This window comes from Balaenoptera acutorostrata, chromosome 3 (assembly GCF_949987535.1).
Source record: "Balaenoptera acutorostrata chromosome 3, mBalAcu1.1, whole genome shotgun sequence".
NCBI classification, from domain to species: domain Eukaryota; kingdom Metazoa; phylum Chordata; class Mammalia; order Artiodactyla; family Balaenopteridae; genus Balaenoptera; species Balaenoptera acutorostrata.
In genome coordinates this window covers 5,465,597-5,491,919 of record NC_080066.1, presented here as the reverse complement: position 1 = coordinate 5,491,919, position 26,323 = coordinate 5,465,597, and the positions used below count along the sequence as shown (strand labels likewise).

Sequence of the window (26,323 nt, the reverse complement as noted above, 5' to 3'; positions counted from 1 at the left end):
AAAGATTATGATGAAACAAAGGTGCTCACTTGATTTCCACATAATCTGCTACACATGTTCCACCAATGGCCTCCTCCAAGGAGAAGTTTGTGAAGTGCAATGCAATCTGTTGGCTGGTTTCCACCGTGATCCTATAAATGCATTCTAAGTTGTTGGGATAATTACTGGGGAAGTTTGGAGAAGCGAAAGTCCCAGATTCACCTGTATAGTCTTCCAAGCATGCTGTGAAAAGAAACAGATCACAAGAGAGGAAATAAAAAATATTATACTACATTTACCAGACATTCAGTAATATACACTTCATTAATTTTTGCCAAGATACTTGATTTTCAATAGGCCATTCGGGGATGTTCAAAGAATGATTTCCTTTCAAAACAAAGTTTTTGGTCTCCAAGCCAAAAACAATTACTAATAGTAAACCTAAGCTGTGTAGTGGAATTTGTTACATATAATCGCGACTTTTTGGTTCTTGGAAGTGCTATAATTTTTTTAATCCATGCAAATTATCATAAACATTAAAAATTAGGCTCAACTGCAGAAATCACAGGGGGAGGCCTAGCAATAATTCAGTTCTGTTTTTCTTTTTGTACCCTTCTTTCAAAATGGTTTTTGTCAAAGCATGAATTGATGAGAAATGACAAAGCTGGTACTCGGCCACAGGGTGATAAACAGGAGATGGGACCCAGGGATCAGAGTGACCTTGAATCAACGCCCAGCTCAAACGATGACAAACTGTACAACCTCAGGCAAGTTGCTTCACCTCTCTGACCCTCATCTCTAAAATGGGGTTGTAACTATCTTTGAGTGTACACCCAAGCATCAGAGATAATGCAATTAAAGGACTTGGATGTGCTACGTGCTCAGTAAATGGTAGTGATCATCATTATGCTTCGAAATAGAACAGAAAAGTGTAAGAAAAGCAGAGCATAAATGTGAGGAATAAATTAGATCATTCATATGAAACATTTAGATAGTACCTGGATAAGTTTATGTCCTAAATAACTACTAACTGTTCTACTTTAACAGTTTTAATTTGACCTATTCAGTCCTTCAGACTCTCTAGTCACTAACCAACCCACTCCAAATGCCCTCCAAATCTGAGATATTTTCCAAAGTCTGGTTTCAATGCATTCTTTTTTTTTTTTTTTTAATTTATTTATTTATGGCTGTGTTGGGTCTTCGTTTCTGCGCGAGGGCTTCCTCTAGTTGCGGCAAGCGGGGGCCACTCTTCATCGCGGTGCGCGGGCCTCTCGCTATCGCGGCCTCTCTTGTTGCGGAGCACAGGCTCCAGACGCGCAGGCTCAGTAATTGTGGCTCACGGGCCCAGCCACTCCGCGGCATGTGGGATCTTCCCAGACCAGGGCCCGAACCCGCATCCCCTGCATTAGCAGGCAGATTCTCAACCACTGCACCACCAGGGAAGCCCTCAATGCATTCTTAATGTATCTTCAATTGTATCTGGTAATAACATAAATCTAGGATCCAGGAGTAGACACAGGTCTTTGACTGACAGGTTTTGGAGGAGAATAAACTATTATACTTTATGATGAATAAAAAAAAGAAAATGCAGATGTTCAGGTGTGCTACTTCCCCCAGTTGCAGCTGTATAATCATACTCAGAAAAGAAAAGAGGAACCACTGGCATTGAGGGCACAGAGATGCACAGGAAATACTACAGGTTCTCCTACCTATGTACGGCCTTCAGAGTAACTGGCATTCACCATGTATTTGGTTTACTCGATTTTAAACAGCAAGTGATCAAGACTTAATTTATTGAGGGAGTTGACAGTGATATTTAACTTCAGGGATGAATGTTGTATATACTTCTATACTTTTCTACAGTCTGCCAAGATATTTCTTCAAGGGTCAAGGAAGAAAAGAAGGAAGGGAGGGAGGGAGGGAGGAAGGAAGGGAGAAAGAAAGGAAGGGAAAAGGCAGAGAAAAAGCAGGGGAAAGCAGGAGAGGGGCGGGGATGTGTGTGAAGAGGTGGTATATTAAGTATTTCAGATCCACTAATGAGTATTACTAAGATAAAAATTTACGGATCAAATGGACAGTAAGTGAAGGCTGTGACCCAGTCTCCCTGAGCTGACGAACTTACAGACTAATTGACCACCCCTGCATTCAAATAGCTTTAGCCAATACATCAAATATCGAGAGCAAATTCTCTGCTCATGTCACTTGTTCTTAAAAACATACTGTTCCTTGCTTCCCCACTCTACCGCCAGAGGGGAAATACAATTGCACTGAGTATTTTCAGCGCAACTTGGAATGAATCTGCAGGAGAATGGCCTGTATAATCAGGTTCCCAAGTAAAGGAAATTTTAATGACAAATTTTGAGAGGTAATGCTGAGTAATTTCCCTGTACCTTGTCCATATGCGAGTGATTATTGTAGCACTTGTAACGGGTGGGTGGTTGTGAATCCCTACTGAAATTCTGATTTACACATCAAGCTTCTTTTCCACTGTTGGCACAAAGGTAAAAACGGTCCCTGAGGTATTCAAATGACCTTCACGCTGTTCACTTTGTCTAACATGCTGTATCCGACAACCTCCCCTCCTTCCCCAACACACCTATAACAAATCAACTCTTACCCATCATTCAAAGTCAAATTCAAATATCACCTCCTCTGTGAAACATTTCCTGATCAAGCAGAATTAATTTCCTTGTGCTCAATAAAACTTTATGCAAATTGCAATCTGAACCCCCAATATATATTTTATTGTGATTGTGTTTATGTGAGTATATTTCCTCTACTAAGCTTTTCCTCTCATTCATTGAGATATGAATGGGACCTTACTAACCTTTATTAATTGTCACCACAGTAACCGGCCCAGACCACATCTAATAAATATTTGTTAAAATTATATTACTTAATGTGCTGAAAACTAAGAAGTGGGGGACAAGTAGCTAACTTCCTACCATTGTCTCCATGCCATCCCTACTCCTTCCACTTTTCTCACCTCATTTTCCCCTATCGTCTCTCCTGGGTATATTGTGATTCTTTAATATTTTATAATGCTTACTAAATTTAAAGGATAGGAATCTCTGTTTCCAGCCATGGCAAGTAACTAGTACTAGACTAGCCCCTTTCCGTAACAACTATAAAACTGAACAAAATACAGGAGGCACGGGACCACAGGCAGCCCAAGACTGTGATCCTTGACAGAAAGAAAATTCATGAGGTAGGAGTCTTGGTTTCCTTGGCTTTTTATCCGGGCCAAGAATTTTCTGACCACAGCTGAAGCCAAAGCAGTGAATGACAGTCCTGTTGAGCTGAGGAAGCAGGGATCAGAGTGTAGGGCTTCCAAGGGCACTGGCGCTGCTCCAGTGAGGAAGACACATACAGAGAGGGGAACCAGGCATCTGCGGAAAGTTCCCTATGAGTTCCTGCCACAGCCTGGACTGCGCATGCATAAGGTGAGACTTCAAAAGTCATGCCAGAGAGTAGTACCTCCTGCTAGGCTGGAGCAGGTACACCTGCTACACATATTCAATGATAGAATATTTAATGTTAAAATTTGACTGTAGTTTTATGAGATTCACATATCTAATCTGTATTACAGAGAGAAAAACAATGGTTCTCTAAACTTAACATACTTGTTTCTTGAAAGGTTTGTAAGTCCTCTTATCTAACACTGAAATCTGTACAAGGTTCACGTGTTCTTCCCTTGACAGTGTAAACTGCTGTTTATAGAATAATATTGATACTGAGAAATATCAGGAGGCTTATGCTTAGAGGCAGTATACTGAGAGTACGCTAGACTTTGCCTTCCTCTGATGCTTTGCAATAAACCACAAATAACTAAAGTTGAATATATTCCCATAAAAGGATATTCATGCGTTGCCATAATGCTTCTTACATCAACACAAGATACAAACATGAAAAATGCCTTTTGTTTATATCTCATGTAGCCAAAGGAAAACTCATATCCAATGGCAGTGTGCCTTTTATTATGGTCTAAGAACATTTACAAAGAGATGAAGAAGAAAAGTAGATTTCTTCCATCCACTAAATTCAACTGAACTAGCAGTGGAAAAACACATCTCTGAAGATCAAAGACAGCTATTAGTAGGCCTCTCACATCTTTCTTTCTGACCAACTTCAAAAGAAAAAAAAAAAAAAAGAAAAGAGGAAATACACAAACATCTTCTGTGGACCACTACAAAATCACAAAACCGTATTTTTCTAAAAATCACAAGGTGTGTCTGCCTCTACTAAGCACCTTTAAATAAGTGTCAGTAACATAGCATTCAGCTCATTATCCAAGGGAAAATTCAAAACACACATAATCCTACAACTCAAAAAGCAATGACGGTATCGTCCCATACGATTTGGGTGACAGGAGGAGGATAAACTGATCCTGTAGACAGAAGAATGCATCTCCTAGGGAGACCCTAGACTATGGGTAGCTGCTCCACCACCTCCCTGCTGTGGCTTGTGAGATAACTTTTGTGATTAGCCAATCACACTAGGGATCAACCTATAGGCGGTGCTTTCTGAAATCATTTACGAAACTTCTTGTGTTTACGTGAATACCTATGACCTCAGATTTTCTAATTAACCCCGGAACCGCCATCTGCTTTTATTGGCATATTTGGTTTAACAACCTTCAAAGTGAAGACTTGAGAGAATATAAAATTACAGGTTCAATTTCTCCACGAGGAAAGAAGAAGCCTCCCTGACCCAAATCTAACATTTGCCTACAATTTTCTGCTAGGTGGTCACAGTCATGGTTTTTTCTTTTCCCATATAGATGACCAATTTTAATGAACATGAATATAAGCTAAATCACTAAAGCAGCTATTGTAAAACTGTATTTGGATATCAGTAATTCTATTTTAAATCTGGCACAATCATGGTGGTTTACACCTATTACATAATTTTCATAGAAAATGTCTCATTTTTTCTTCCCCAACTATGTGAAACAGCGGGGCATTATAACCTCCACTTCTTAAAGATGAAGGTACAGGTGAAGGATGTGAGACTCCTGGAGGTTAAGCTCTGAAAATCACTTAGTTCAGACACGGCAAAGATAAAATTCAACCCCAAGTCCTTCCTCTCCAAATCCTGTGGTCTTTATTAACCCCTGGTTTCTCTAAGCATGAAATGTCAATTTAGAAATGAAGGTGAGTAGAAAACTAAGAATATCACAATGTTTTGTTTAGCGTTTTTATTCTAAGAACTGAGAAATATGATAAATTAAATAAGATAAATCTACTGAGCTGGGAAGTGCTGGGAAACCCATATATACAAAAATATGAGAAACTACTGACCAAGGAGAAAGTAAATCTTTAAGAGATCAATAGACGTACTTAAAAAACCTTAAAAATATCTGAATATCTCAGAGCAGAAAATACAGAATTCAAGTTGGATAGAAAGAATCAGAGAGGCTTGTGACTTGTCCAAAGCTTTCCATGTTAGCAGCAAGGCTGGGACTAGAACCGAGGCTCTGATTTCACCTTCAGCCTTTCTTTCACCAAATAATAGAAAGTACTTTCCCCCATGAGCAGTTAGTTACAGCCCAATCCACCATTACACCTCAGTTGTAATTCTACAGCAATTTATGTGCTAAGACTTGACTTTCAGAGTCTCTGATGAAATGCAAAGTTTCATTAGAACCACTTGAATTGCTTGGTGAAAACCTACCCTAGACCTATGTGAATCAGAATACTTGGGTGGGGTTTCTGACACCTGAATCTGTAACAAGAAAACCCCACCTCAAGCTTCCAATGAACACTAGAGTTTGAGAATACTGCTCTGGCGGATTGAAGTTTTAAAATAGAAACAGACTCTCTCTATGCATTTCTTCTAAAGAAACCCTCGTTTGCCCTTCCGGTAATCATTTCTTGACTTCTCACTCTTAGATGCCTCTTCTGGGCTCAGGTCCAGGGTGATGGATGAAAAACAGCACTAAACACCCACTGCCGGGTAGGTGGGAACTCTGAGCGGGGAATGAAGATGCGAAAGCCCACTAGGGCCCACGTTTAACCTAATGTTGCTGTGGTTCTGATACTTCCTGGACATTTCCCCAAACGATTGTAAAGCTCTTCCCCTAGCAAAAAACAGGAAAAGCCCACTGCCGTTCTACTGTAGCTCTGAATGGAATGTTACCAGCCACCCCCACGTGCAGGGCATCGAGAGCTTTTCTAAGAACTAGTCTAGATTTGGTAAGACAAATGAATTCCATGTTTGAACTGGAGTGTTTGGGTGTGGCTTCTCAACCAACTTAGCTGCGTATTCTTGGGAGGATAAATTCAATTCTGGACTTCAAGTTTCCTCATTTGAAAAATAAGGTGGTTGGACTAGATAAGGTAATCAGACTAGAGTAGTGTTGCGAATTTTCTGGCACACTATAAAAATACATTTACGTCAATCACGCACATACACAGGTAATGCAAAGAGGTGTCATGAAGTAACACCAAACCCTTCATGATAAGCTCTGATAGTTTCTAGTCTATTCTTTTCTATTCTATTCCATACTTTTCGCAAATGTAGGTAGCAATCTGATAAGATAATATCATGACCCACTGAGGAGTCATGAATGCTTCAAGGTTTGAAAAACACTAGACTAGATGTTATACAGGTTTTCTTCTAATGTTAAAGTAGAAAGTGTGTCAGGTACGTTTCTCTATTCTTTCTTATCCTTTTAAAGTCCCCTCTTGGTAGGATTATATTGACGTATATGCAGTAGATGTTGATAGAAAATAAAATTACAGTTTAAATTAAAGTTAACTAATCAAGTATTTTGTCTCTGAATTCAAATATTTTGCACGTTACCCCGGGTTCATAAATCAGTTACTAAGAAATTCTTCAGGGTTTCTAGCCGGCATTTTCTAGTTAGGTCTTTGTCTCTATTGCCCCAGGCACATCTGGTTGAAGGCAGAAACGCTGATGGGGGGGGGGGAGTCAGAGCGAGGAGCAGAAGTCAATCTCTTTCCTCCCACACACATATTTAGGGGCTGACATCACAGCCCCATGGTACGACTACAGATGGAAAAGTAACTCGATTCAAGTCAGGAAATTTAACCTTTACCAGATGAAGGCAGGAAAGAGCAGAGAAACTCACACCTGTCGTGCCAATGGACTAAAAGCCAACAACCCAGTACTGTCATTAGTGCCTAAAGGTAACTTTTGCTAAAGCAGTGAGATAGGATGAGGGTCAGTGATTGAGCGTCCGTTGACACTTTTCCCTAATACTGCAGAAAATGTCAAAACTAAGATGACAACGGAACAGAAAGCATCCCACCGCCTCCCTCCTTCCAGGTGGGCAGCTAACTCAGACTCGGGCTGCCTGGAGCGCTGGCTGCCCGCCTGCCCGCCTATCACCAGCCCAGCCTGCACATCAGTCCCCGGAGCCGTCCTCCCCTGAGCAGTCCTTCAGGGGCGCCCTCAGCAATTCAGGAGAGCCCAGCCCTCACGTCCTCATCTGTGGGAAACTGAGACAGGCTCCACGATGATAAGAGGAGGGTGCCAGAGGGCCTCCTGGATCCAGTGGTTAGATTGCTGTTTAGAATATTTGACTGTGGTAGTCAGACTGATGAAATCGTCCAGCAAAAGGCAGGCGCACAAAGACCAGCCGGGCTCAGCCGAGGGGTGGAAAGCAAACTCTTCCTTGTCTGTGATTTCAGCCCTGTCTGGACCAAACACAGCCAAAGTAGCGATGACCTCACGGGGAGGCGGACTGGAGAGTCTTTAGGGGTTGCCACCTCAGGATGCCCTTCTCTTTCATCACCTGTCTTTTCTTCGTCAGTTTTCTTTTCTGTCCAGCTTGCTTCTTTCCTTTCTCACAACTTACGTTTGTTTTACCTGTATCTTATCTTTCTGAATTAAAATTTATCATCCTCCCTGCCAGATTACTCCTATTGCACTAGATACTGCTTTACAAGCCAGCGTGGTTTATGCGAAGCTGTGTGAGTCATTGCAGAGATACTGCATATTGTTACAAAGACTTCCATAATATTTTAGGAGGTCCCACCTGTATCGTTTGTTATCTGAGTTACAGCTAGTTTATTCATGCAGCAAATTAAACTTGAGTTCATAGTTGATTAAAGGCAGAAGACATCCCAAAGATCATCAGATCCAATCCCTTAATTGTACAGATGAGAAAACTATGGCCCAGAGAGTTCAAGTGACTTGCTCCAAATCCTAACCTAATATTCAGCTGTGGTTTGGGCCAAATATATGAGGCATATAAAACCACAAAAGTATGGAAAATTGTGTGCAACTAGAATTTCTTGAGAAGCCAGTTTTTGGTCATTGGATGTGAAAAATCTGAACAAAGTCCAGTAAACATGTCAATCACATAACATAGCCAACTGTAACTGCTGGGGATTCAATTTCCCAGGTGCTGGAGCTGGATAATGAACTTTCTCGAGAGTGGAGCCCACAGGAGAGAAAGCTGTATGATTTTCTCACACTCAGGATCCTGGAGAAATCTAAAGCCATGCTTCCAAAACAGAATTTGAACTATTACAGAGAACAGCCTGAAATGAAGAATAGTGGCCAGCTGCTCTGAGAGGAAATAAGTGAGAAATTGGTGGAAACTCCAAGGGGAAGATTAATTTACCTTTTTTTTTTTTTTTAAGGGAGTGTGGGCTTTAAGAGATGAGAGGCTGGGGAGTTCTGGATGCAGGACGGTGTCAGAGGGAGCACATCTGGTACAGGAAAACGCTCTCAGTACTTTCTTAAGCGTCTGAGAATTACATGTTTCTGGGACAATCAAAGGTGTGAAATGCTTGGGAAGCTCAGTCACACACCCCCACCCCCTGTATGTCTACGCTGCATAGTATTTTGGTCCATGAACTATCTTTCTACATATTATGCAAAAGGAAAACCCAGACTCCCTAAAAAGGTACGCATCCCAGGTGGGAACATGAGCCTAAGAAAACATGGCACTCTCCTAAATCCCATAGGTTCTGGGGCTGGGAGCGTCTCTGCTTTATGTATGACCTCAAAGACCCTGCTGGCAAAGGGTGTTTGTTTCCCACACTGCATTTGCAAAGAGCAGAGTAATGATGAGAATTAAGTACTAGGAAAAGTACAGTAAAAGGAAAAAAGCTGGAAAGATTCAATTTCATTAAGTCAAATTTAGAAATGCATATTTTGACAAAAAGTCTTTCATTTTCTGCCATAGAATTACATGCAGTAGTTTCTTATTCTGTTGTCCTTTTTCTAATTTCTTTCTTTTTTTTTATTGCAGTAAAATAAAATTGCTTTACAATGTTGTGTTAGTTTCCGCTGTACAATGAAGTGAATCAGCTATAAGTATACCTATATCCCCTCCCTCTTGGACCTCCCTCCCCTCCTTTCCCCCATCTAGGTCATCACCGAGCACTGAGCTGAGCTCCCTGTGCTATACAGCACGTTCCCACCAGCTATCTTTTTTACACATGATAGTGTATTTATGTCAAACCTAATCTCCCAATTCGTCCCACCCTCCCCTTCTCTAATTTCTTTTTTTTTTTTTTTTAAACATCTTTATTGAAGTATAATTGCTTTACAATGGTGTTCTAATTTCTTAAAATAAGTGTTTGGTCTCTTTTGTAACATTTAATTTTGACAGAATTTTAAACTCACAGAAAAGTTGTAAGAAAAAGCTCCCAAATTCCTTTTACTCAGATTTACTACATATGTATATTTTGCTCCCATTGCTTTATTATTCCTAAAAACATAAACATTCTCTCACAAAACCAGAGTACAATTACCAAAATTAGAAAATTTAATATTGATAAAATACTCTTACCTTTTCATTACTCTATATTTAATATGGAAGGCACTTAAGTCACTACACTTTATTCTAAAAGCATCTTTCATTATGTCACAGATTTTGGCATGAAGTATTCTCACAGTACTATTCTTTAATGGAGTAAATGAAACCAAGCATACAATGCTATTTTATTACCTGCGGATGCATCAATTGCTTCATAGTTTATTAAAAAGCCTTCATAAGCAAGGTCAGAGTCAGCCACAAATGTAAGCATTAATGAGTTGTCACTACTGGTAAGAGAGGGTGGGATGGATTTTCCACAATATCTATTTGAAACCAAGAAAGAACACAGGTTTAAAAACTTTCAGTATGCTTGAAATGATGTACCCCAAATTAGGACATATAAAAAAAATAACAATAATATCCCCTATTAACCTTAAAAAACAAGTATATTTCAAGCACAAACCATTTACAAAGTTGCTAAAGATCATCCAACTCATGATTACTTCCTTTAGATTGTTTTATGTATGTGCTTAGCTGTGTGACTTGTAACAGAAGTTCAATGAAATTAGAAATTACGAGCTATAGGAGTCACCATACCGCACATTACTGAACTTATTAATAGAAATGTAATCAACACATGCAACAAAGGAAAACCATGTATTATAAACTCAGAGAGCACAGACTCTAGAGTCAGCTCTATCTCTTAGAGGCTTTATGACTTTGGGCAGAGGACTCAACATCTATGCCTCAGTTTTCCCATCTGTAAAATGGGGTTGATGACACCACCTACTTCATAGAGTTGTTTTGAGAATTGTATGAGTTAATACACTGTATATAAAGAACTTAGAACAGTGCCTGGAATAGTAAGCCTTATACAGGTGGAATCTATTGTCTTTACCCAGCTGGCCTATGCAGAGGTAAGAGTTTGATTACTAAACCATGTCAAGTTTTTGCTGAAGAAAACAATTTTACTCAGAAAAACTCTTGTAGTAAAGCTAAAAGTAGAATTGTAATAAAAGACATTATGTCGTGAGCTTTTATCTAGAGAAACATTTATAAGAAGGAGTGGCTAGAAAATAGAAATCTCAATTCAGAGAACACTTGGTAAAAGTAACTTAATGGAATGACAGGGGGAAAATAATAGAAAGCAAAATAAGACAAAGTATTAAATATGGGAAATGGATGAGTTAATTTCTGTAAAAGAAAAAGGAAAAGAAAAGGTGTATAATACCATTTCAGTGTTAAAAATGACTTAATATCTTGATCAAAACAAAGGTAGATGAATTAATTAATATTCTAAATGTCTCTCTATATGCCCATGTCTGCCAAATTTGGACTAGATCATTGTAGTTTATGTCATTCAGCAAAAATTATGTATTTTTCAGTGATTACAAGTCAAGTACCATAAAAAAGAAAAAGAGAAAAAGAAGGAATTTTAAAAACGTAAAGATTAAGACAAGAAAGATCAAAAAATGAAAAGGGAGAATAAAACTGGGGGAAAAAATAAGTTTAAGGAAATAATGGATAAAGAAAAATGTTTAAAAAATGGATGAGGAAAAAGAAAATGAAATACAAAAAGAAGGGGAAAAAAGGAATCAGGAGATATCTATTTCCAACAAAGACGTAATAACAGGGGCTGGATTTACATAATCTTGTATCTGAAACAACTGAAAATCTGGACAAAAATAGATAGAACAATGGCTCTTAGGACACTGGCTATCAAGCAGTGAAGGACAATGACGCTTCAGAGACAGGAGACAAGTGAGTTTAAAAGCAAAACTGGAAATGATCAAACTGCTTCAAAGTAACTTAACTGCATCCCAAAACAAAGCCCAAGAATACAGTAGTGTCCAGTGCACAAACACAAAATTGAAAATGTCTGTCATCCTATCAAATATTACCAAGCATGAAAAGAAGGAGGAAAGTATGACCCATAATGAGAAGAAAAATTGATCAATCTAAACATCGCAAGAAATGACACGGAGGACTGAATTAGCAGAAAAAGACATAAAAATAGTTATAACTGTATCCCACCAATTTAAGAAGCTAGAGGCAAAAAAAATAATGTGTAAAGTAGAGATGTGGAAGATATAAAAGATGGCCCCAGATGAATTTCCAGAAGTGAAAACTACCATGTCTGAGATGAAAAGATGCATTTGGTAGGATTAATAGCAGATAGACACTGTAGAAAAGAAGATTAGTGCACTCGAATACAGAGTAATAGGAACTTTCCAAAATGAAATGCACAGAGAACAAAGACACAAAATCAAATGAAGAGAGTATCAATGAGTTCTGGGACAACATCAAATGGCCTAAGATACATGTAATCAGAGTCCCAAGGGGAGGGGAGACAGAAAAAGCATTTCAAGAACTAATGGTCCAAAATGTTTCATATTTCATAAAACTGTAAACCCTCAGGTCCAAGGAGCTCAACAAAATATTAGCCTGACTGAGAAAACTCAGATGAAAAATGAGTACATACAGAATGATGCCACTTTTATATAATTCCAGAATATGCAAACTAATGTACAGTGACAGAAAGCAGTTTAGTGGTTTCCTGGGGTTGGGGATGAGGAGCAAAAGTGAGGAATTGTAACAGGCAGGAAGAAGGTGTGAGGGTAATGGATATGTGCATTATCTTGATTTTGGTGATGGCTTCATGGGTATATCCACATGCCGAAAGGTAATTACTAATGGCCAAGGCTACAGAGTAGTGAGTAGTGATGTAGAAATGGTCACTGAGAAGTGTGTTGATCTCACCTGGTTTTTATAACACAACATGATGGACTTTAAATCCATCACTGAAGCAGGAGTGCAAGAAAGCAGGAGGTTTTTGTGTTAAAAATCTAAAAACAAAATAATCTCACCTCCCAAGAGATGTCTGAGAACCAGTGTCATAAACTTCTAGATAGTCCTTTGTGCAATTGTAATGAAACTCCAGATGAAATTCCCTGAATCTCAGAAGAATCAGGTGACCAGGTTGGACGATTACGTGCCAGGTACAGTTGACACCATGGGGGTAGATATTTGGATGGCCAGGACTTTGAATGCTTCCTGTTGACTCTGTAAGGACTTTTCCACATGCTGTTGAAATAAAAATAATAATACTTATCAGAACAAGTAACCAACAAATAAATAATTTCAAATAAAATAATCTGATCATAACCTCTTAAAAGGTTCCTTCTATGTCACTGAAGATAAACTAGTTTTTCTCTTATTAATAGACATCAAATAATTACTGACATGTGCTGATTAGGAAATATATATATTTTCTTTGCCTTTGAGTGTACTTTAAAATTTTTACAGTGTAGATGACTACACATCTGTAGTGTAGATTAAATTTCTATAATAATTTATTTCCATTGTTCACTTATTCTGATACAAGCCCAAGAGGCAAAGTAGGGGAGTCAATCTCTTACCCAAAGCCGCGGTACTAAATTTAGCCATGAAACCATGATTTTCAGCAGAAGAACTTTTCATGAATATGACATGAAGAGAATTGTACACGGATGTTATAAACGAAGGTATGTCTGTGCCACAATACTTTTTATTTTCAGGAGAACCCAAAATGGAACTGCTACCAATCTAAGTAAAAAAGATATGTTCAAATTTATTTTGTTAGATATTTATTTTGGAAAACTGCTTCAAAAATAATTTTTTCTAAAATGTTTATTAGTATAGTAAAAATCAATTTTAGAATATTTTAATCTCCCGGAAAGAAACTCTATCCCCCTTAGCAGCCGCACCCCATCCCCCTCAAACCCCAGCCCCAGGATGCCACTAATCTACTTTCTGTTTCTATAAGATTGCCTCTTCTGGACATTTAAAATAAATGAAATCATACAATATGTGGTCTTTTGTAACTAGCTACTTTCACTTAGCATAATGTTTTCAAAGTTCATCCATTTTGTATCATGTGTCATTATTTCATTTCTTTTTAATGCCATATAATAATCCACTGTATGGATATATCATATTTTATTAATACACATCAGTTGATGGACGTTTAGGTTGTTTTTACATTTTGGTTACTATGAATAACGACTGTAGTCATTCATGTACAAATTTTTGTGTGGATGTTTATTTTCGTTTCCCTTCGGTGTATACCTAGAAGTGGAATTGCTGGATCAAATGATAACTCTACGTTAAACTTTTTGAGGAACTGCCAATTGTTTTCCAAAGCAGCTGTACCATTTAAATGCTCACCAGAAGTGTGTAAGTGTAAAAGGGCTCCAATTTCAACACTTGTTATTATCTGACTTCTTGATTATAGTATCCTAGCGGGTGTGAAGCAGTATCTCATTGTGGTTTGATTTGTATTTCCCTGATGATTAGTGATGTTGAGCATATTCTTTGCCCATTTAAAAAATTAGATTTGTTTTTAATTTCGATGAAGTCCAATTTTTCTTTTGTTGCATTTTTTTGTGTCAGATCTAAGAAGGAAGGCTTTGCCTAACCCAAGGTCACAGATATTTACTCCTATGTTTTCTTCAAGAGTTTCATAGTTTCAGCTACAAAATTTAGGTCTATGGTCCATTTTGAGTTAATTTTTGTGTATGGTATAAGGAAGGAGTCCAGTTCCATGATTTTGTGTGTGCATATTCAGCACCACTTGAAAAAACTACTTTTTCCCATTGAATTGTCTTGGCACCCTTTTGAAACATCAATTGGTCATAAAAGTATGAATTTATTTCTGGATTTTCTATTCTGTTCCATTGCTCCATATTTTTAACATCACCTGAATAACACACTGTCTTGATTATTATAGTTTTGTTCTAAGTTTTAAAATCATAATTGTGACTCCACCAATGTTGTTCTTTTTCAACAATGCTTTTGGTTATTCTGGTTCCCTTGCATCTCCATTAGAAGTTTACAATCAGCTTGTGAATTTCTGCAAAAATGCCCACTGGGATTTTGATAGAGATTGAATTAAATCTTTAGATAAATTTAAGGAGTACTGCCATCTTAACAATATTATGTCTTCTAATCCATTAACATGAGATATCTTTCTATTTATTTAGGTCTTCAATTTCCTTCAGTGGCATCTTGTAGCTTTCAGAGTACAAATTTTACACGTCTTTTTAAAGCTATATTCCTCAATATTTATTCTTTTTTGCTATTGTAAATGGAATTGTTTCCTTGATTTCATTTTCAAATTGTTCATTGCTAGTATATAAAAAAGAAATGACTTTCATATTTTGATCTTGTATCCCACAACCTGCTGAATTTATTAGTTCTAATAGTTTATGTGTGTGTGTTTGTGTATAGATTCCTTATGATTTATTTATTTATTTATTTATTTATTTATTTATGGCTGTGTTGGGTCTTCGTTTCTGTGCGAGGGCTTTCTCCAGTTGCGGCGAGTGGGGGCCACTCTTCATCGCGGTGCGCGGGCCTCTCACTATCGCGGCCTCTCTTGTCGCGGAGCACAGGCTCCAGACGCACAGGCTCAGTAATTGTGGCTCACGGGCCCAGTTGCTCCGCGGCACGCGGGATCCTCCCAGACCAGGGCTCGAACCCGTGTCCCCTCCACTGGCAGGCAGACTCTCAACCACTGCGCCACCAGGGAAGCCCTCCTTATGATTTTTTATATACAACATCATGTTATCTGTGAACTGAGATAATTGTATTCCTTCCTTTTCATTCTGGATGCATTTTATTTCCTTTCCTTGCTTAATTGTCCTAACTAGAATTTCCAGTATTTTTTTTTTTTTGCTTGTAGCAGGAAGGCATTTATTTATTCATTCAACAACTGGGGCTTGAGCTCCTTCTGTTTGCCGGGCCCCCCCCCCCAAAAACAAAAACAATCTCGCTTTCAAGACTCAGGTCGTCTCATAGATTCGAAACCTTTGCAGCAAATATTGATACTACAGTACTGAACTTTAAAATTTTATCCTCACAAATTCAATCTCATGAACCTATTAACTATCATGGTTCCAGCTGAAAAAGCCCACTTTTCTTTTTTTAACGTTGCCTTCTCGCTATATGATGTGATAACCTCTTAAAAGGACTTTGTGTGTTTAGATCACACACTCAAATATCCCCAAACTTGTTTCTCCCGCCCCTGTCCCCATCCTCCCATCTCTGCTGCCTTCCTCACCGCCCGTTTCGGCCCTTCGGGAGGGACTCTGCCTATGCGAGCTCGTGGGCATCTCTACCCTCGTGGGTCTTTTTAAAAAAACACCCAAAACATGCCAACAATGCACATCCTCACACGTTTTTCCACTCTTTGCTTTCTTTCACTTAGTGTCTCCTGGGGTTGGGCCCCCATCAGTGTAGGAACCGTCCTGCAGTTTCTAGCAACGGCAGGCCACTCCTCTGAAAGGAGGGACTAACTCATGTCACCTGGTTATTCCTGGTTTCGTGGTCAAGACAAGAAGGTCAGCCTTCGTGTCCAGGTGAGGCAGCTGAAGGCACCGGTGGCCCTCCCTAAACGGCCGAGAGGGAACCCCTAACGTGGCCGCGGGGCATTGTCAGCCCAGAGCCGAGTCTGGGAAGGGCCGGGAGACCCAGAGGCCACCCCACTGCTCCGCTCCAGTATAATGTTGAATACAAGTGGTGAGAACAGACATCTTTGTCTTTTTACTGACCATAGAGGCAAAGCATTTAGTGTTTCATCACTAAATATAATGTTAGCTGTGGGTTTTTTTTATAGATGCCCTTTATCAGATTAGGGAAGTTCCCTTCTATTCTTGGTTTGCTGAGTGTTTTTATCATGAAAAGGTATTGAACTTTGTCAAATGCTTTTTTTTTCTTGCATCTATTGAGGTAACTATGTGGGTGTGTTTATTTTTCCTTTATTTTATTTTACACTGACTGATTTTTGGACAGATACCAACCTTGCCTTCCTGGGATAAATCCCATTTGGTCATGGTATATAATCCTCTTTATATGCTGCTGGATTCAGTTAGCTAGAATTTTGTTGAGGATTTTGCACCTATAAACTAGTTTTGTTTCATGTAACTGATTTGAGGAAAACGTGACATAATATTTTTAATAATATCCAATCAAGTGGAAATATTCAGAAGCGTTTTACTCTCACCTCAATATAATCTGTATCACAGTGAGCAGAACTTCCCATGTCAAAGGCAGTGAAGTTGAGAAGAACCACTTGGCTTTGGGGTTGGTGGACGGTCCACCTGCATATCCTTTCTCCTGGATACACATTAGGATAAAAGGGCGAGCGAATGACCCCTTCTCCAGTTAATTCACCTCCACAAGCTGTAAGTATGAAAATGATAGTAGTGTTTGTCCAGAGATAAATGACTGTTGCCCTCCATTTTACTGCAAAGTATCACTCTGCATAAGGACACAATGGAATGTAACACTACTATTAGAATTTCCCCCTTACCACTGGAGGACATAAAATTACTCAATTATTTCAAGAAATGAAAACGTTACAATCAGGCAAATGAGACATTTAAAAATTAAGGCATAAGTTTTCTTACCGACTTGATAAACAGCACTGAAACTAGCTCTTACAACAGAAGCATCTATTTTAAGCCTGATCCAGATACTATTAGTAATGGATTTGATGTGAGAGAGGGTTTCATTGCCACAGACTTTTCCAAGTAAGGTTTGATCATCTCGAACCTAAACAGAAGAATAAAATTGATCTGTAATCCTAATCAAGAGTCCTAATCAATAAAGAAAAGGAATAAAAAAAGAAAATAAGCACAAATACAAAAAATTAAAAATGACAAACATGATACAAATACACAGATACTGAAACACTTGTTTAATATGATAATTCTATGTACAGCACTATGTTAATGTAGTTGAATGTTTGAAATGGTTATTTCCAGAAAAATATAAATTACTAAAATTATCTCAAGGAGAAGAAAAATAAAATCTGAATAGACAATAAGCCATGGATAAAATTGAATATAATACAAATAATTAGTTCCCCCCCAAAAAACTCCTAGAAGATGCTCTACCTGGTAAGTTATATTAAACTTCTAAGGAAAAGATAATTCCCATATATAATTTGTTCTAAGGAACCCTCAAACATGGAACAATTTCCAAATAATTTTTCTCAGAACCATCTCACCAAATCCCAACATAGATAATACAAAGGAAAACTATGGGTAGATCTCATCTATTAATATAGATACAAAAATCCTAAACATGGTTCTAGAAAAATGAATTCTCTCCATTGTTAGGCTTATATATCAAATAAAACATGAGGATAAGTAATGCAAGGATTGTTTCAAATTATATATATATATATATTTTTTTTTTTTTTAAACATTTTTTTTTTTTTTTTATGAGGATCTTGAATCAGATGCGTATGTTTGATTGATTGATTGATTGATTGATTTTGGCTGTGTTGGGTCTTCGTTTCTGTGCGAGGGCTTTCTCCAGTTGTGGCAAGCGGGGGCCACTCTTCATCGCGATGCGCGGGCCTCTCTCGTTGCGGAGCACAGGCTCCAGACGCGCAGGCTCAGCAGTTGTGGCTCACGGGCCCAGCCGCTCTGCGGCATGTGGGATCTTCCCAGGCCAGGGCTCGAACCCGTGTCCCCTGCATTAGCAGGCAGATTCTCAACCACTGCGCCACCAGGGAAGCCCTATATATATATTTTTTAACATCTTTATTGAAGTATAATTGCTTTACAGTGGTGTGTTAGTTTCTGCTTTATAACAGAGTGAATCAGCTATACATACACATATATCCCCATATCTCCTCCTTCTTGCGTCTCCCTCCCTCCCACCTTCCCTATCCCACCCCTCTAGGTGGTCACAAAGCACGGAGCTGATCTCCCTGTGCTATGCGACTGCTTCCCACTAGCTATCTATTTTACATTTGATAGTGTATATATGTCCATGCCACTCTCTCACTTCGTCCCAGCTTCCCCTTCCCCCTCCCCGTGTCCTCAAGTCCATTCTCTACATCTGCGTCTTTATTCCTGTCCTGCCCCTAGGTTCTTCATAACCATTTTTTTTCTTTAGATTCCATATATATGTGTTAGCATACAGTATTTTTTTTCTCTTTCTGACTTACTTTACTCTGTATGACAGACTATAGGTCCATCCACCTCACTACAAATGACTCTCAAATTATAAATTAAGCTCACCAATAGATCCAATAAGCTAAACTATTTATCTCTATAGATGTCAAAAAGTTTGTTAGCATTCCTATTTATTAGAAACAAAACTCTTAGAAAGTCAGGAGCAAAAGAAAATTTCCTTCATATTATAAAGACCACCTATTTTAAATCAATAGTCAGTATCTTATAGTGTGGTGGCCATGAGCATGGTCTACGGAGTCATGTAAACTGGATTCAATTCCCACCTCTGTCACTTACAAACCTCCACACTTAATAACTTTGAACAAGTTACTAAATCGAAGCCAAACTCAAGCAGTTGGAGGAAACAGATGAAACAAACGTGTGAATTCCTTAGCGAAATGTCTAGTACTAGAAAAGGTAGACTGAAAAATAGCTATTGTTATTCTTGACCTTTTTGAAGTTCCTCACTCAAATCAGGAATTCTTCCATGGATATTCATACTACCTTTGTTCTACAGAATTCTTTTGGAAGAGCTAGCCATCCACCTATTAATCCATTCCCTCGACTAACATCTTCAAGGCATCAACAAACACCAGGGCCTGTACTGGTGATACTGCTGTGAAAGACAGTCACTGCTCACAAGAACTCACAACAAGCAAGCACTTGTTTTTCAAAAGCATGAGTGTCACGTTCGGGGAAGTAGACAGCGCTCTCTTACTCCTTAACACGATGGTTCTCCACAGGTACCTCAATTAGGCATTTTGGAAATCCGTGGAGGCATACTTGGTTTTGTTTTCATTATTAACAGGATGGTGGTGGGGCGCTACTGGCATTTAGAGGCTGGGGACCACAGATACTAAACACCCTGAAATGTGAGAGACAGTCACACACAACGAGGATTCTCCTATCTCCTATGTGACCTTCAAGGCAGTGACAGTTATAAGTGTAAAATCTAGCTCTATTTTATATACCAAATGCAAGATATTTTTGCTCAATTCTAATACACACCAGATTTTCCAGGATTACAAGTAGAGTGTAAATCAAAAGAAGTTCTTTTTTCTTCTCCTGGAAATCTGCCAAGAATTGGTCACCATTTCAGAAAATTCACCAGCCTACATAGCCATGTCAGCCTGCGTTTTTAGTGCAGCATTGATAGGGTTTAGGGAGCAAACAAATTACCACTTCATGCTGTCTTCAAGTGCAGCTTGCCTAGGCTTTTAACATACTGCCATAATTTTTTTTTTTTTACTTTGCTTTATTTCTCCTAAATCTTACACTTACAATTTTATTTTTATTTATATAATGTATGTATACAATGCGAGCTGATATTATCTATGAATTTCATTTCAGAATAGCATACGGTTGATATAAGAAGGTCTTAAAGTGTAGAGAACCACTGACTTAACCAAATACTCTGAACTCCTACAGAGAATTAGGCAATATTTCTCAGCAGAAGTAACTTTTAAGTTGAAACTTGGAAGAATATCCAGGTCAAAGGGAATGGGCAGTAAAGGGAAGAGCTTAAAAGTACAAACCTCAAAGCTGGTAGGGATATGGTAACATGTTACTCCTATGCACAACTGGGTGGAAGTATAAAGTTCTGGAAAATAATTGGACAGTATGTGTCAGGAGTCTTGGAAATGTTCATAGCTTTGGACCCGGTAACTTCACTTCTCACACTCTGTCATAAGGAAATCATTCAAGATGCAGACAAAGACACACAAGCTTGCACATCAGAGCATGCTCTATAAACACAAGAATTGAAAATATTCCGCATGTCTAATAATAGGAGGGTGATTAAATAAATCATGGTACAGCCATATGATAGAGCCTTACACAGACACTGGAAATCGCATGCCTCTCCACTGACTCATCCCAAACCAGTTCCTTTCTATGAGCTGTAACGCAAATTTCACACACAGCCATAAAGTTACGCTACATCATCGCTCTCCAACCAAACAGCAAATCTCTGCAGGAAGAGGAAATTTCCATATCACCTTCAGCATCTAACCCAGAACTTTGCAAATAGGTGTCTGACAGACGCTTGTGGATTCATTAATCTGAAGGCGTGGTATGATGGTTCCATTTTCGTTAGAGATGCAGGCATACTACAGTTCTTGGGAACCAGAAAGCATGAACCACGGAGTCAGATCTCCTCCTCCTCCTGAGCCCTCTGAGGTGCCATCCGCTTCTGCAAAGACCGAAGCGAACGTCTCTCTTTTCTGTTTTGCCCATTAGAAGATGACACGGAGGAAGAAAAGCAGCCAAATAGCAGCAGAGCAAGCTAAAGCAGGCCGTTCCCCTGGGCCTCACTAATGAAATTCAAGGACTTCAGCAAGCAGAAAGGCAGCTGCAGTCCAAATGTTTTAAGAGGAACTTAGAGGGCTCAAGGGCTTTAAACCTAGAAGGTACAATTGATTTTGGCTATGTTTCTCTCTCTCGGTGGAAATGAAACCTTATTAATTCTGAAAGTCTATATTCTCCCTGGATCCCAGGCATGGCAATACTATAACCACAATCCCTCAGCGCTCTAAAGTGACCCCCATCATGCGGCAGCGCATCCTGTATTCACCATCTTAGGGCTTGTGAATTTGCATGCCTCTGCCCCCTCAGCGAAGACAAAAACCTCTTTCGTTTTTCCTAATTATTCAACTTCCTCCTGAAAAAGACTGAATATCTCACAAGCTCATGGCCTTGTGACTTGTGATGTCTCCCTATGGAGATTTAATATTTATCCTTCCCATTGACTCTGGGCTTGGCCACAGGGCTCGCTTTGCCCAAAAGAATGTGAGCAGAAGTGATGTGCAGTTTCCAAGTAGAAGCTTTGGAGGTCACTGCATGATTCAGCCGTCTTTTCCTTTCTGCTCTCACCAGACCAAGGGCTGGGGTCCCAGGGACAGATGGTACAGGGGCCAGATCAGCAGAACTGCCACTGATACCAGACTAGCATGTTAACACCAGTGGAGAAAAAACATATGTCGTTGTAAGCCACAGAAATTTTCTGTTATTGCTTTTGATTTGTTTTATTGTTATTGACTGTTTGTTACTGCGGTGTAATCAAGAAAGATGACTCATACTTCAGCCTGGTTTGTACTGTTTCTTAAGAAGTCAGCTGAAGTCATGCCATGGTCACTTGCATCACCACACCAAATTCATTCTTTACTGTGGATCACATTTGCAAAGAAATGACAAGGACCATTCCAAATTCCAGTGTTCTGGGGACCAGGCCCAGATTTTTCATTGTTTGCTTTATTCATTCAGCAAACACTGATTGTTTCAGGCTCAGAGATCCAATTTATAATCTGTGACCCATGGTTTTTAACCCTATGGAATAGCCCAAATGCTTCTGATCTTTACATCAGCAGATAGATCTAGTTCCTGAAGACAAACTACTCATACAAAAGTTTTTTTTAATGAAAAATAGTTCTTATAAAGGAGCCATGTCCTGTAGAAAGAGCTAAAATTAACTGGGCTGAAAAACACAGTTTATCTGAAATTTTAGGTGTATCTGAAGCCCAGTCAGAAGTAAGCTTTAACATCTGTAATGGATCAGGTCCTAAAGCCAGGACTTAATATATGTGCTCATTTGTTCATATCTGCTACATATCCAGATTTGTTTTTATATAATAATTTCAAAAATTTGATTAAGTATTAAATCATAATTCAAAGCAAACGAAATATGTTGGCACTTAGGCTTGGTCCAACCAAGAGCTGAAAACAGAACCTTACCATACAGTAATGTTTAACATGTGGCTTCTTGTGAAGCGAGCGTTGGGTTGAAATGCCCCTTAGCTAAACAAAGACTTGATCCTGGAGACCAGCCTTGGGTTCATCTGGGTACACAGGAGCCAGGGTGGGGGGAAGGGGGGTGGCAATGTGGTCCCATTCCAAATGAGAGACTAAAGGGTGAGGGGTAAGAGACGAGAGAAGCCACACAGGGACTAAAAATTATTTTCTTAGGTTATTATCCTTCGTTATTCATTATTATGTTTCTGATGTCACAGTTAAAATTTTAAAGCTTCTTATGCCTCTGGAAACAGTGGTGCTTCTAATATATCTATCAATAGAGTAAATTTATCCTTTATCTGCTTTTTTTTTAAAAATCTGCTTTTTCTCAAATCAGGACTACAGGGCTAGTTTTACCTAGAAGCGTGTCCCTACATGACTGCAAACTCCAGTATGTCACCTGCTTCCACCTCTCTTCTCCTCCCCGTCGTCATCATCATCATCGGAATCACCGTCATGTTAACTTTTACTCACCATTCCTGGTGATCCAGGCACTGTGCTAAGAACGTTCTAATTGTTGCTCTTTTCATTTAGCAAAGCTAACTTCTTTACCCCCACGTACAGAGCCCTACAAGATCTAGTTCCTGCCTAACTCTTGTTTCTCTCCTCCTCTCCTTTGTGATTGCAGTCGCACTACTCTATTTTCAATTCTTCATGTTTGTCATGTTTTTTCTCAGTTCAGTGTCTAAGGCTATGTTGGTACCTCTAGCTGGCATCCTCCTTCTCTTAGCTCTTTGCATTGCTAACCCCTTCTCATCTTCAGACTCAAAATATGACATCCTTAGGGAAGCTACCCCTAACCATTCAACTAAAGACATCAGCCCTGTTATTTTCTTTCATATACTTTCTTTCCTTCACAATACTCTTCCTACCTTGAAACTACGTAGTTGTGTGCTTACTTGTTTAATATCTCTTGTGTTTTACATACCCATCCCCAACACAGTGCCTGGCATCCAAGTTGTTTGATAAATATTCAGAGAATGAATAGATAAATGAGTGAATGACCTCTTCTAATCCTTCTGTAAACAGTAGTAGTATTACTATTCCTATTATGCATGAGGAAACTGAGGCTTACTGATGTTAAACATCATGCCTTCAGTAAAACAGAGAGTTGAAGTCCTTTGTCATGTTTTCATGCAATATTGTTCTCATTTATACCAGACAGCATGGGTCATCCTCTCGATCTGCCCCAGTAGTTTGGAGCATTCTTGATTATCCCGATTTCCATAGCTTCCTCTTCTCTCTCACTGCTCTCCGTCTCACTTGTTCCATGGGGTTTGTAAACACGCAACTCCTTTACACACAGGAAGGATCTACGCTATACGATCCCTCACAACTCCAAAACTAGGTGGTTCTACCGCCTCAGTCTATCTCCTGGCCCCCACCATGCCAATCTGTAGAATAATTTCACCTGAGCAATAGCACATTTCATCACTTCATTAAAAAGCATCAGGATGGCAGAGCAATTTTGGAAAAAACGTGTTGACAACAAAAGTGCTAAGAAACTGACCAAATGTTTCTAGTCTCTGCCTAAACTCCAATCCAATATGCTAAGAATGCAAACTACTGAACGTCTCACCATGTCCCCTTTTTTTCTGCCATCTCTAGAAAGACATTTCTTTGAACTAAAGTTAATTCCAACGTGTGCTTAACTGGAAAACAATGCTCCTCAAGCTACTCCGGCGAGTGTGCTTCCTGCGGCCACATTCCAGCTTCAGTCGCCAGAGGTCTTATTCTTTCTCTGCCATTTGGGTTTATATCCTTAAGAATTTTTCTGTGAATCACAGTCATGAGGCTCTGACCAACACCTCCCCTTGAGGGTACCAAGTGTGCTCAGGCAGGCCAGAAGTCACAGCCCTCTCTCACCCAATCCCAAGGCTGGAGCTGAATAGCTTCACTGCCTAACAAAGAGCAAAAGGAAGTACTTTGTGAATTTGAATTCATCCAAAGACCTGTCAGGACGTGGGAGAGCTGTGCAGCCCCCCGCCTCCCCTCCCCCCCAGATTCCAAGGGAAGACAGATCTTCAGTGTTCCAGTTTACTGTGCTTTCCCACTTTCCCATTTTTTTAGTTCTTTCTTTAAAATCTTAGAGATTTTACCTGGTTTTGATATATAGCATTTTCTTTTTACTTTCTACATTGTCTTTCATTTCATTTTCTATTTCCTTCCTTAACCCAGTAATTATTTAGGAGAAAGTTTATAGATTTCCAAGAAGTTGGACATTTAAAATTTTTTATAATTTCTACTTGCATCGCATTGTAAAGAGATGTGTGTATAATATCTGCTTTGTGAATCTACCGGGATTGGCAAGAGGTCTAAAATATGATTAATTTGTCATTCAATGAGACTTGTAGAATGGGTACACATTCCCTAGATTTCAGAAGCCAAATTTAGTGTAATGTACTTCTCCCTATCTTATTAATTATAGTTATCAATCTTAACTCTGCTGTTAATTTTTCTTTCCTCTTCTAAGAGGGAACAACTTCCCCAGAAGCCCTTCTGTTTCCCCACAAGGCTCCTCTCCTCCCCCTTCCCTTACTAGTCTCTCTTCTCTGCTCCCTTTTGAATTCCCCAGTTTTGGTGGGGAGGGACAGATGATGTGGGATGGGTCGAGGAGATCTGGTGGGGCGAACAATTCTGTTCATTTCCTTCCACATCCTATTTCAAGCACTGGCCTTAGCATCACATAAGCTTCTGAAATTATTATTCAGCCTAGTACTTGCATTCTCTGGGATTAAAAATTAAACTTTTATTACTACCTTATGTGTCCTTCACTCAGAGTTCTGATGGCTTAAATCACTTATGAAATATTAATGAGAGGGGGTCTGCTTTTTATTCTGGAAAGATAGTTCTGTCACATTCATTGAACTATTCTCTACAATTTAAAAGCTCTCTTAGACAAAAACAGATGGATGAACAGTTGATCTATTCTTGCTATACTTATTCTTTTGTTACCAGCCATATCACGTCACCCATGGGTGACACACCTTTTTAGAAGTAGAAACTTTGAGAGAGCCGTATAAATCCAAGAATTAATACATAAACGTGTGTTTCTTGTTTTGAAAAAAAGAAAAAGAAAGATATGCTACACTGAGTATGGGCAATACCACAGTTATTATCCTGTGTAGTTAAATTTTATTCTCAAATAAATGTTCATGGAGCTTTCTTACTGAGCACAAAGTCTTTCCAAACCACACTATGCATGAAAGAGACACACTAGGCACTCACATCTTAATCTACATTTAAAGGACATAGTTACATGGCAACAAGACATCTGGAACTACAAGATGAGAAGACTTGGGGTTCTTGGAAGTGCATCTATTCACACTCCAAAGAAAATGCCCTAATATCATTCTCCCACATTTCTCTAGAATTCCCTCTCTGTTCATCATCCTTTCTAAAATTTTGGGTGGTCTTCTCTCTCTCACAAATTAATAAATGGCAAAGTCACCCTCCCTCCAAACCAGCGATGTATCTGAAATACTATTCTTCTTCGTTTTATTCCTTTGATTAAACGTGTCATTTTTAGGTATACCTTTTAAAAATAAAACCAGCATTTTGAGGAGCAATATACTGAGTCGTAATAATGTCATTTGAATTTGGTTCCAGTATCACTTTCTTCCATAACCACTGTCTGAAGCATATGAAAAGAAGTGGATGTACTTTTTTTTAAAGGGCTTAGTTCACAAATCTTCCCAATAGATAGATATGATTAAAGGCCAGAAACTTTGATCTAAGTCAATATACACCTATCTAGAATCCTATGTAGGTACATCTAAATCCTGTTCCGACAGTAACTAAAGTTTGCCTTTTG

At 39.0% G+C, this 26,323-nt stretch overlaps 1 protein-coding gene across 2 annotated transcripts in view; it reads right to left on the bottom strand.

Moving 5' to 3' along the window:
* CUBN (cubilin) overlaps positions 1-26,323 on the bottom strand; it is a 290,843-nt gene that overhangs the window by 211,641 nt on the left and 52,879 nt on the right. For both annotated transcript variants that reach the window (XM_007196413.2, XM_057544323.1), the window contains 6 exons: positions 17,164-17,308; positions 16,758-16,936; positions 13,135-13,300; positions 12,583-12,799; positions 9,908-10,038; positions 30-222 (listed from right to left, as the gene is read on the bottom strand). In XM_007196413.2, coding sequence (XP_007196475.2) covers positions 30-222; positions 9,908-10,038; positions 12,583-12,799; positions 13,135-13,300; positions 16,758-16,936; positions 17,164-17,308 — 1,031 coding nt within the window. The remainder of the gene's footprint in view (positions 1-29; positions 223-9,907; positions 10,039-12,582; positions 12,800-13,134; positions 13,301-16,757; positions 16,937-17,163; positions 17,309-26,323) is intronic.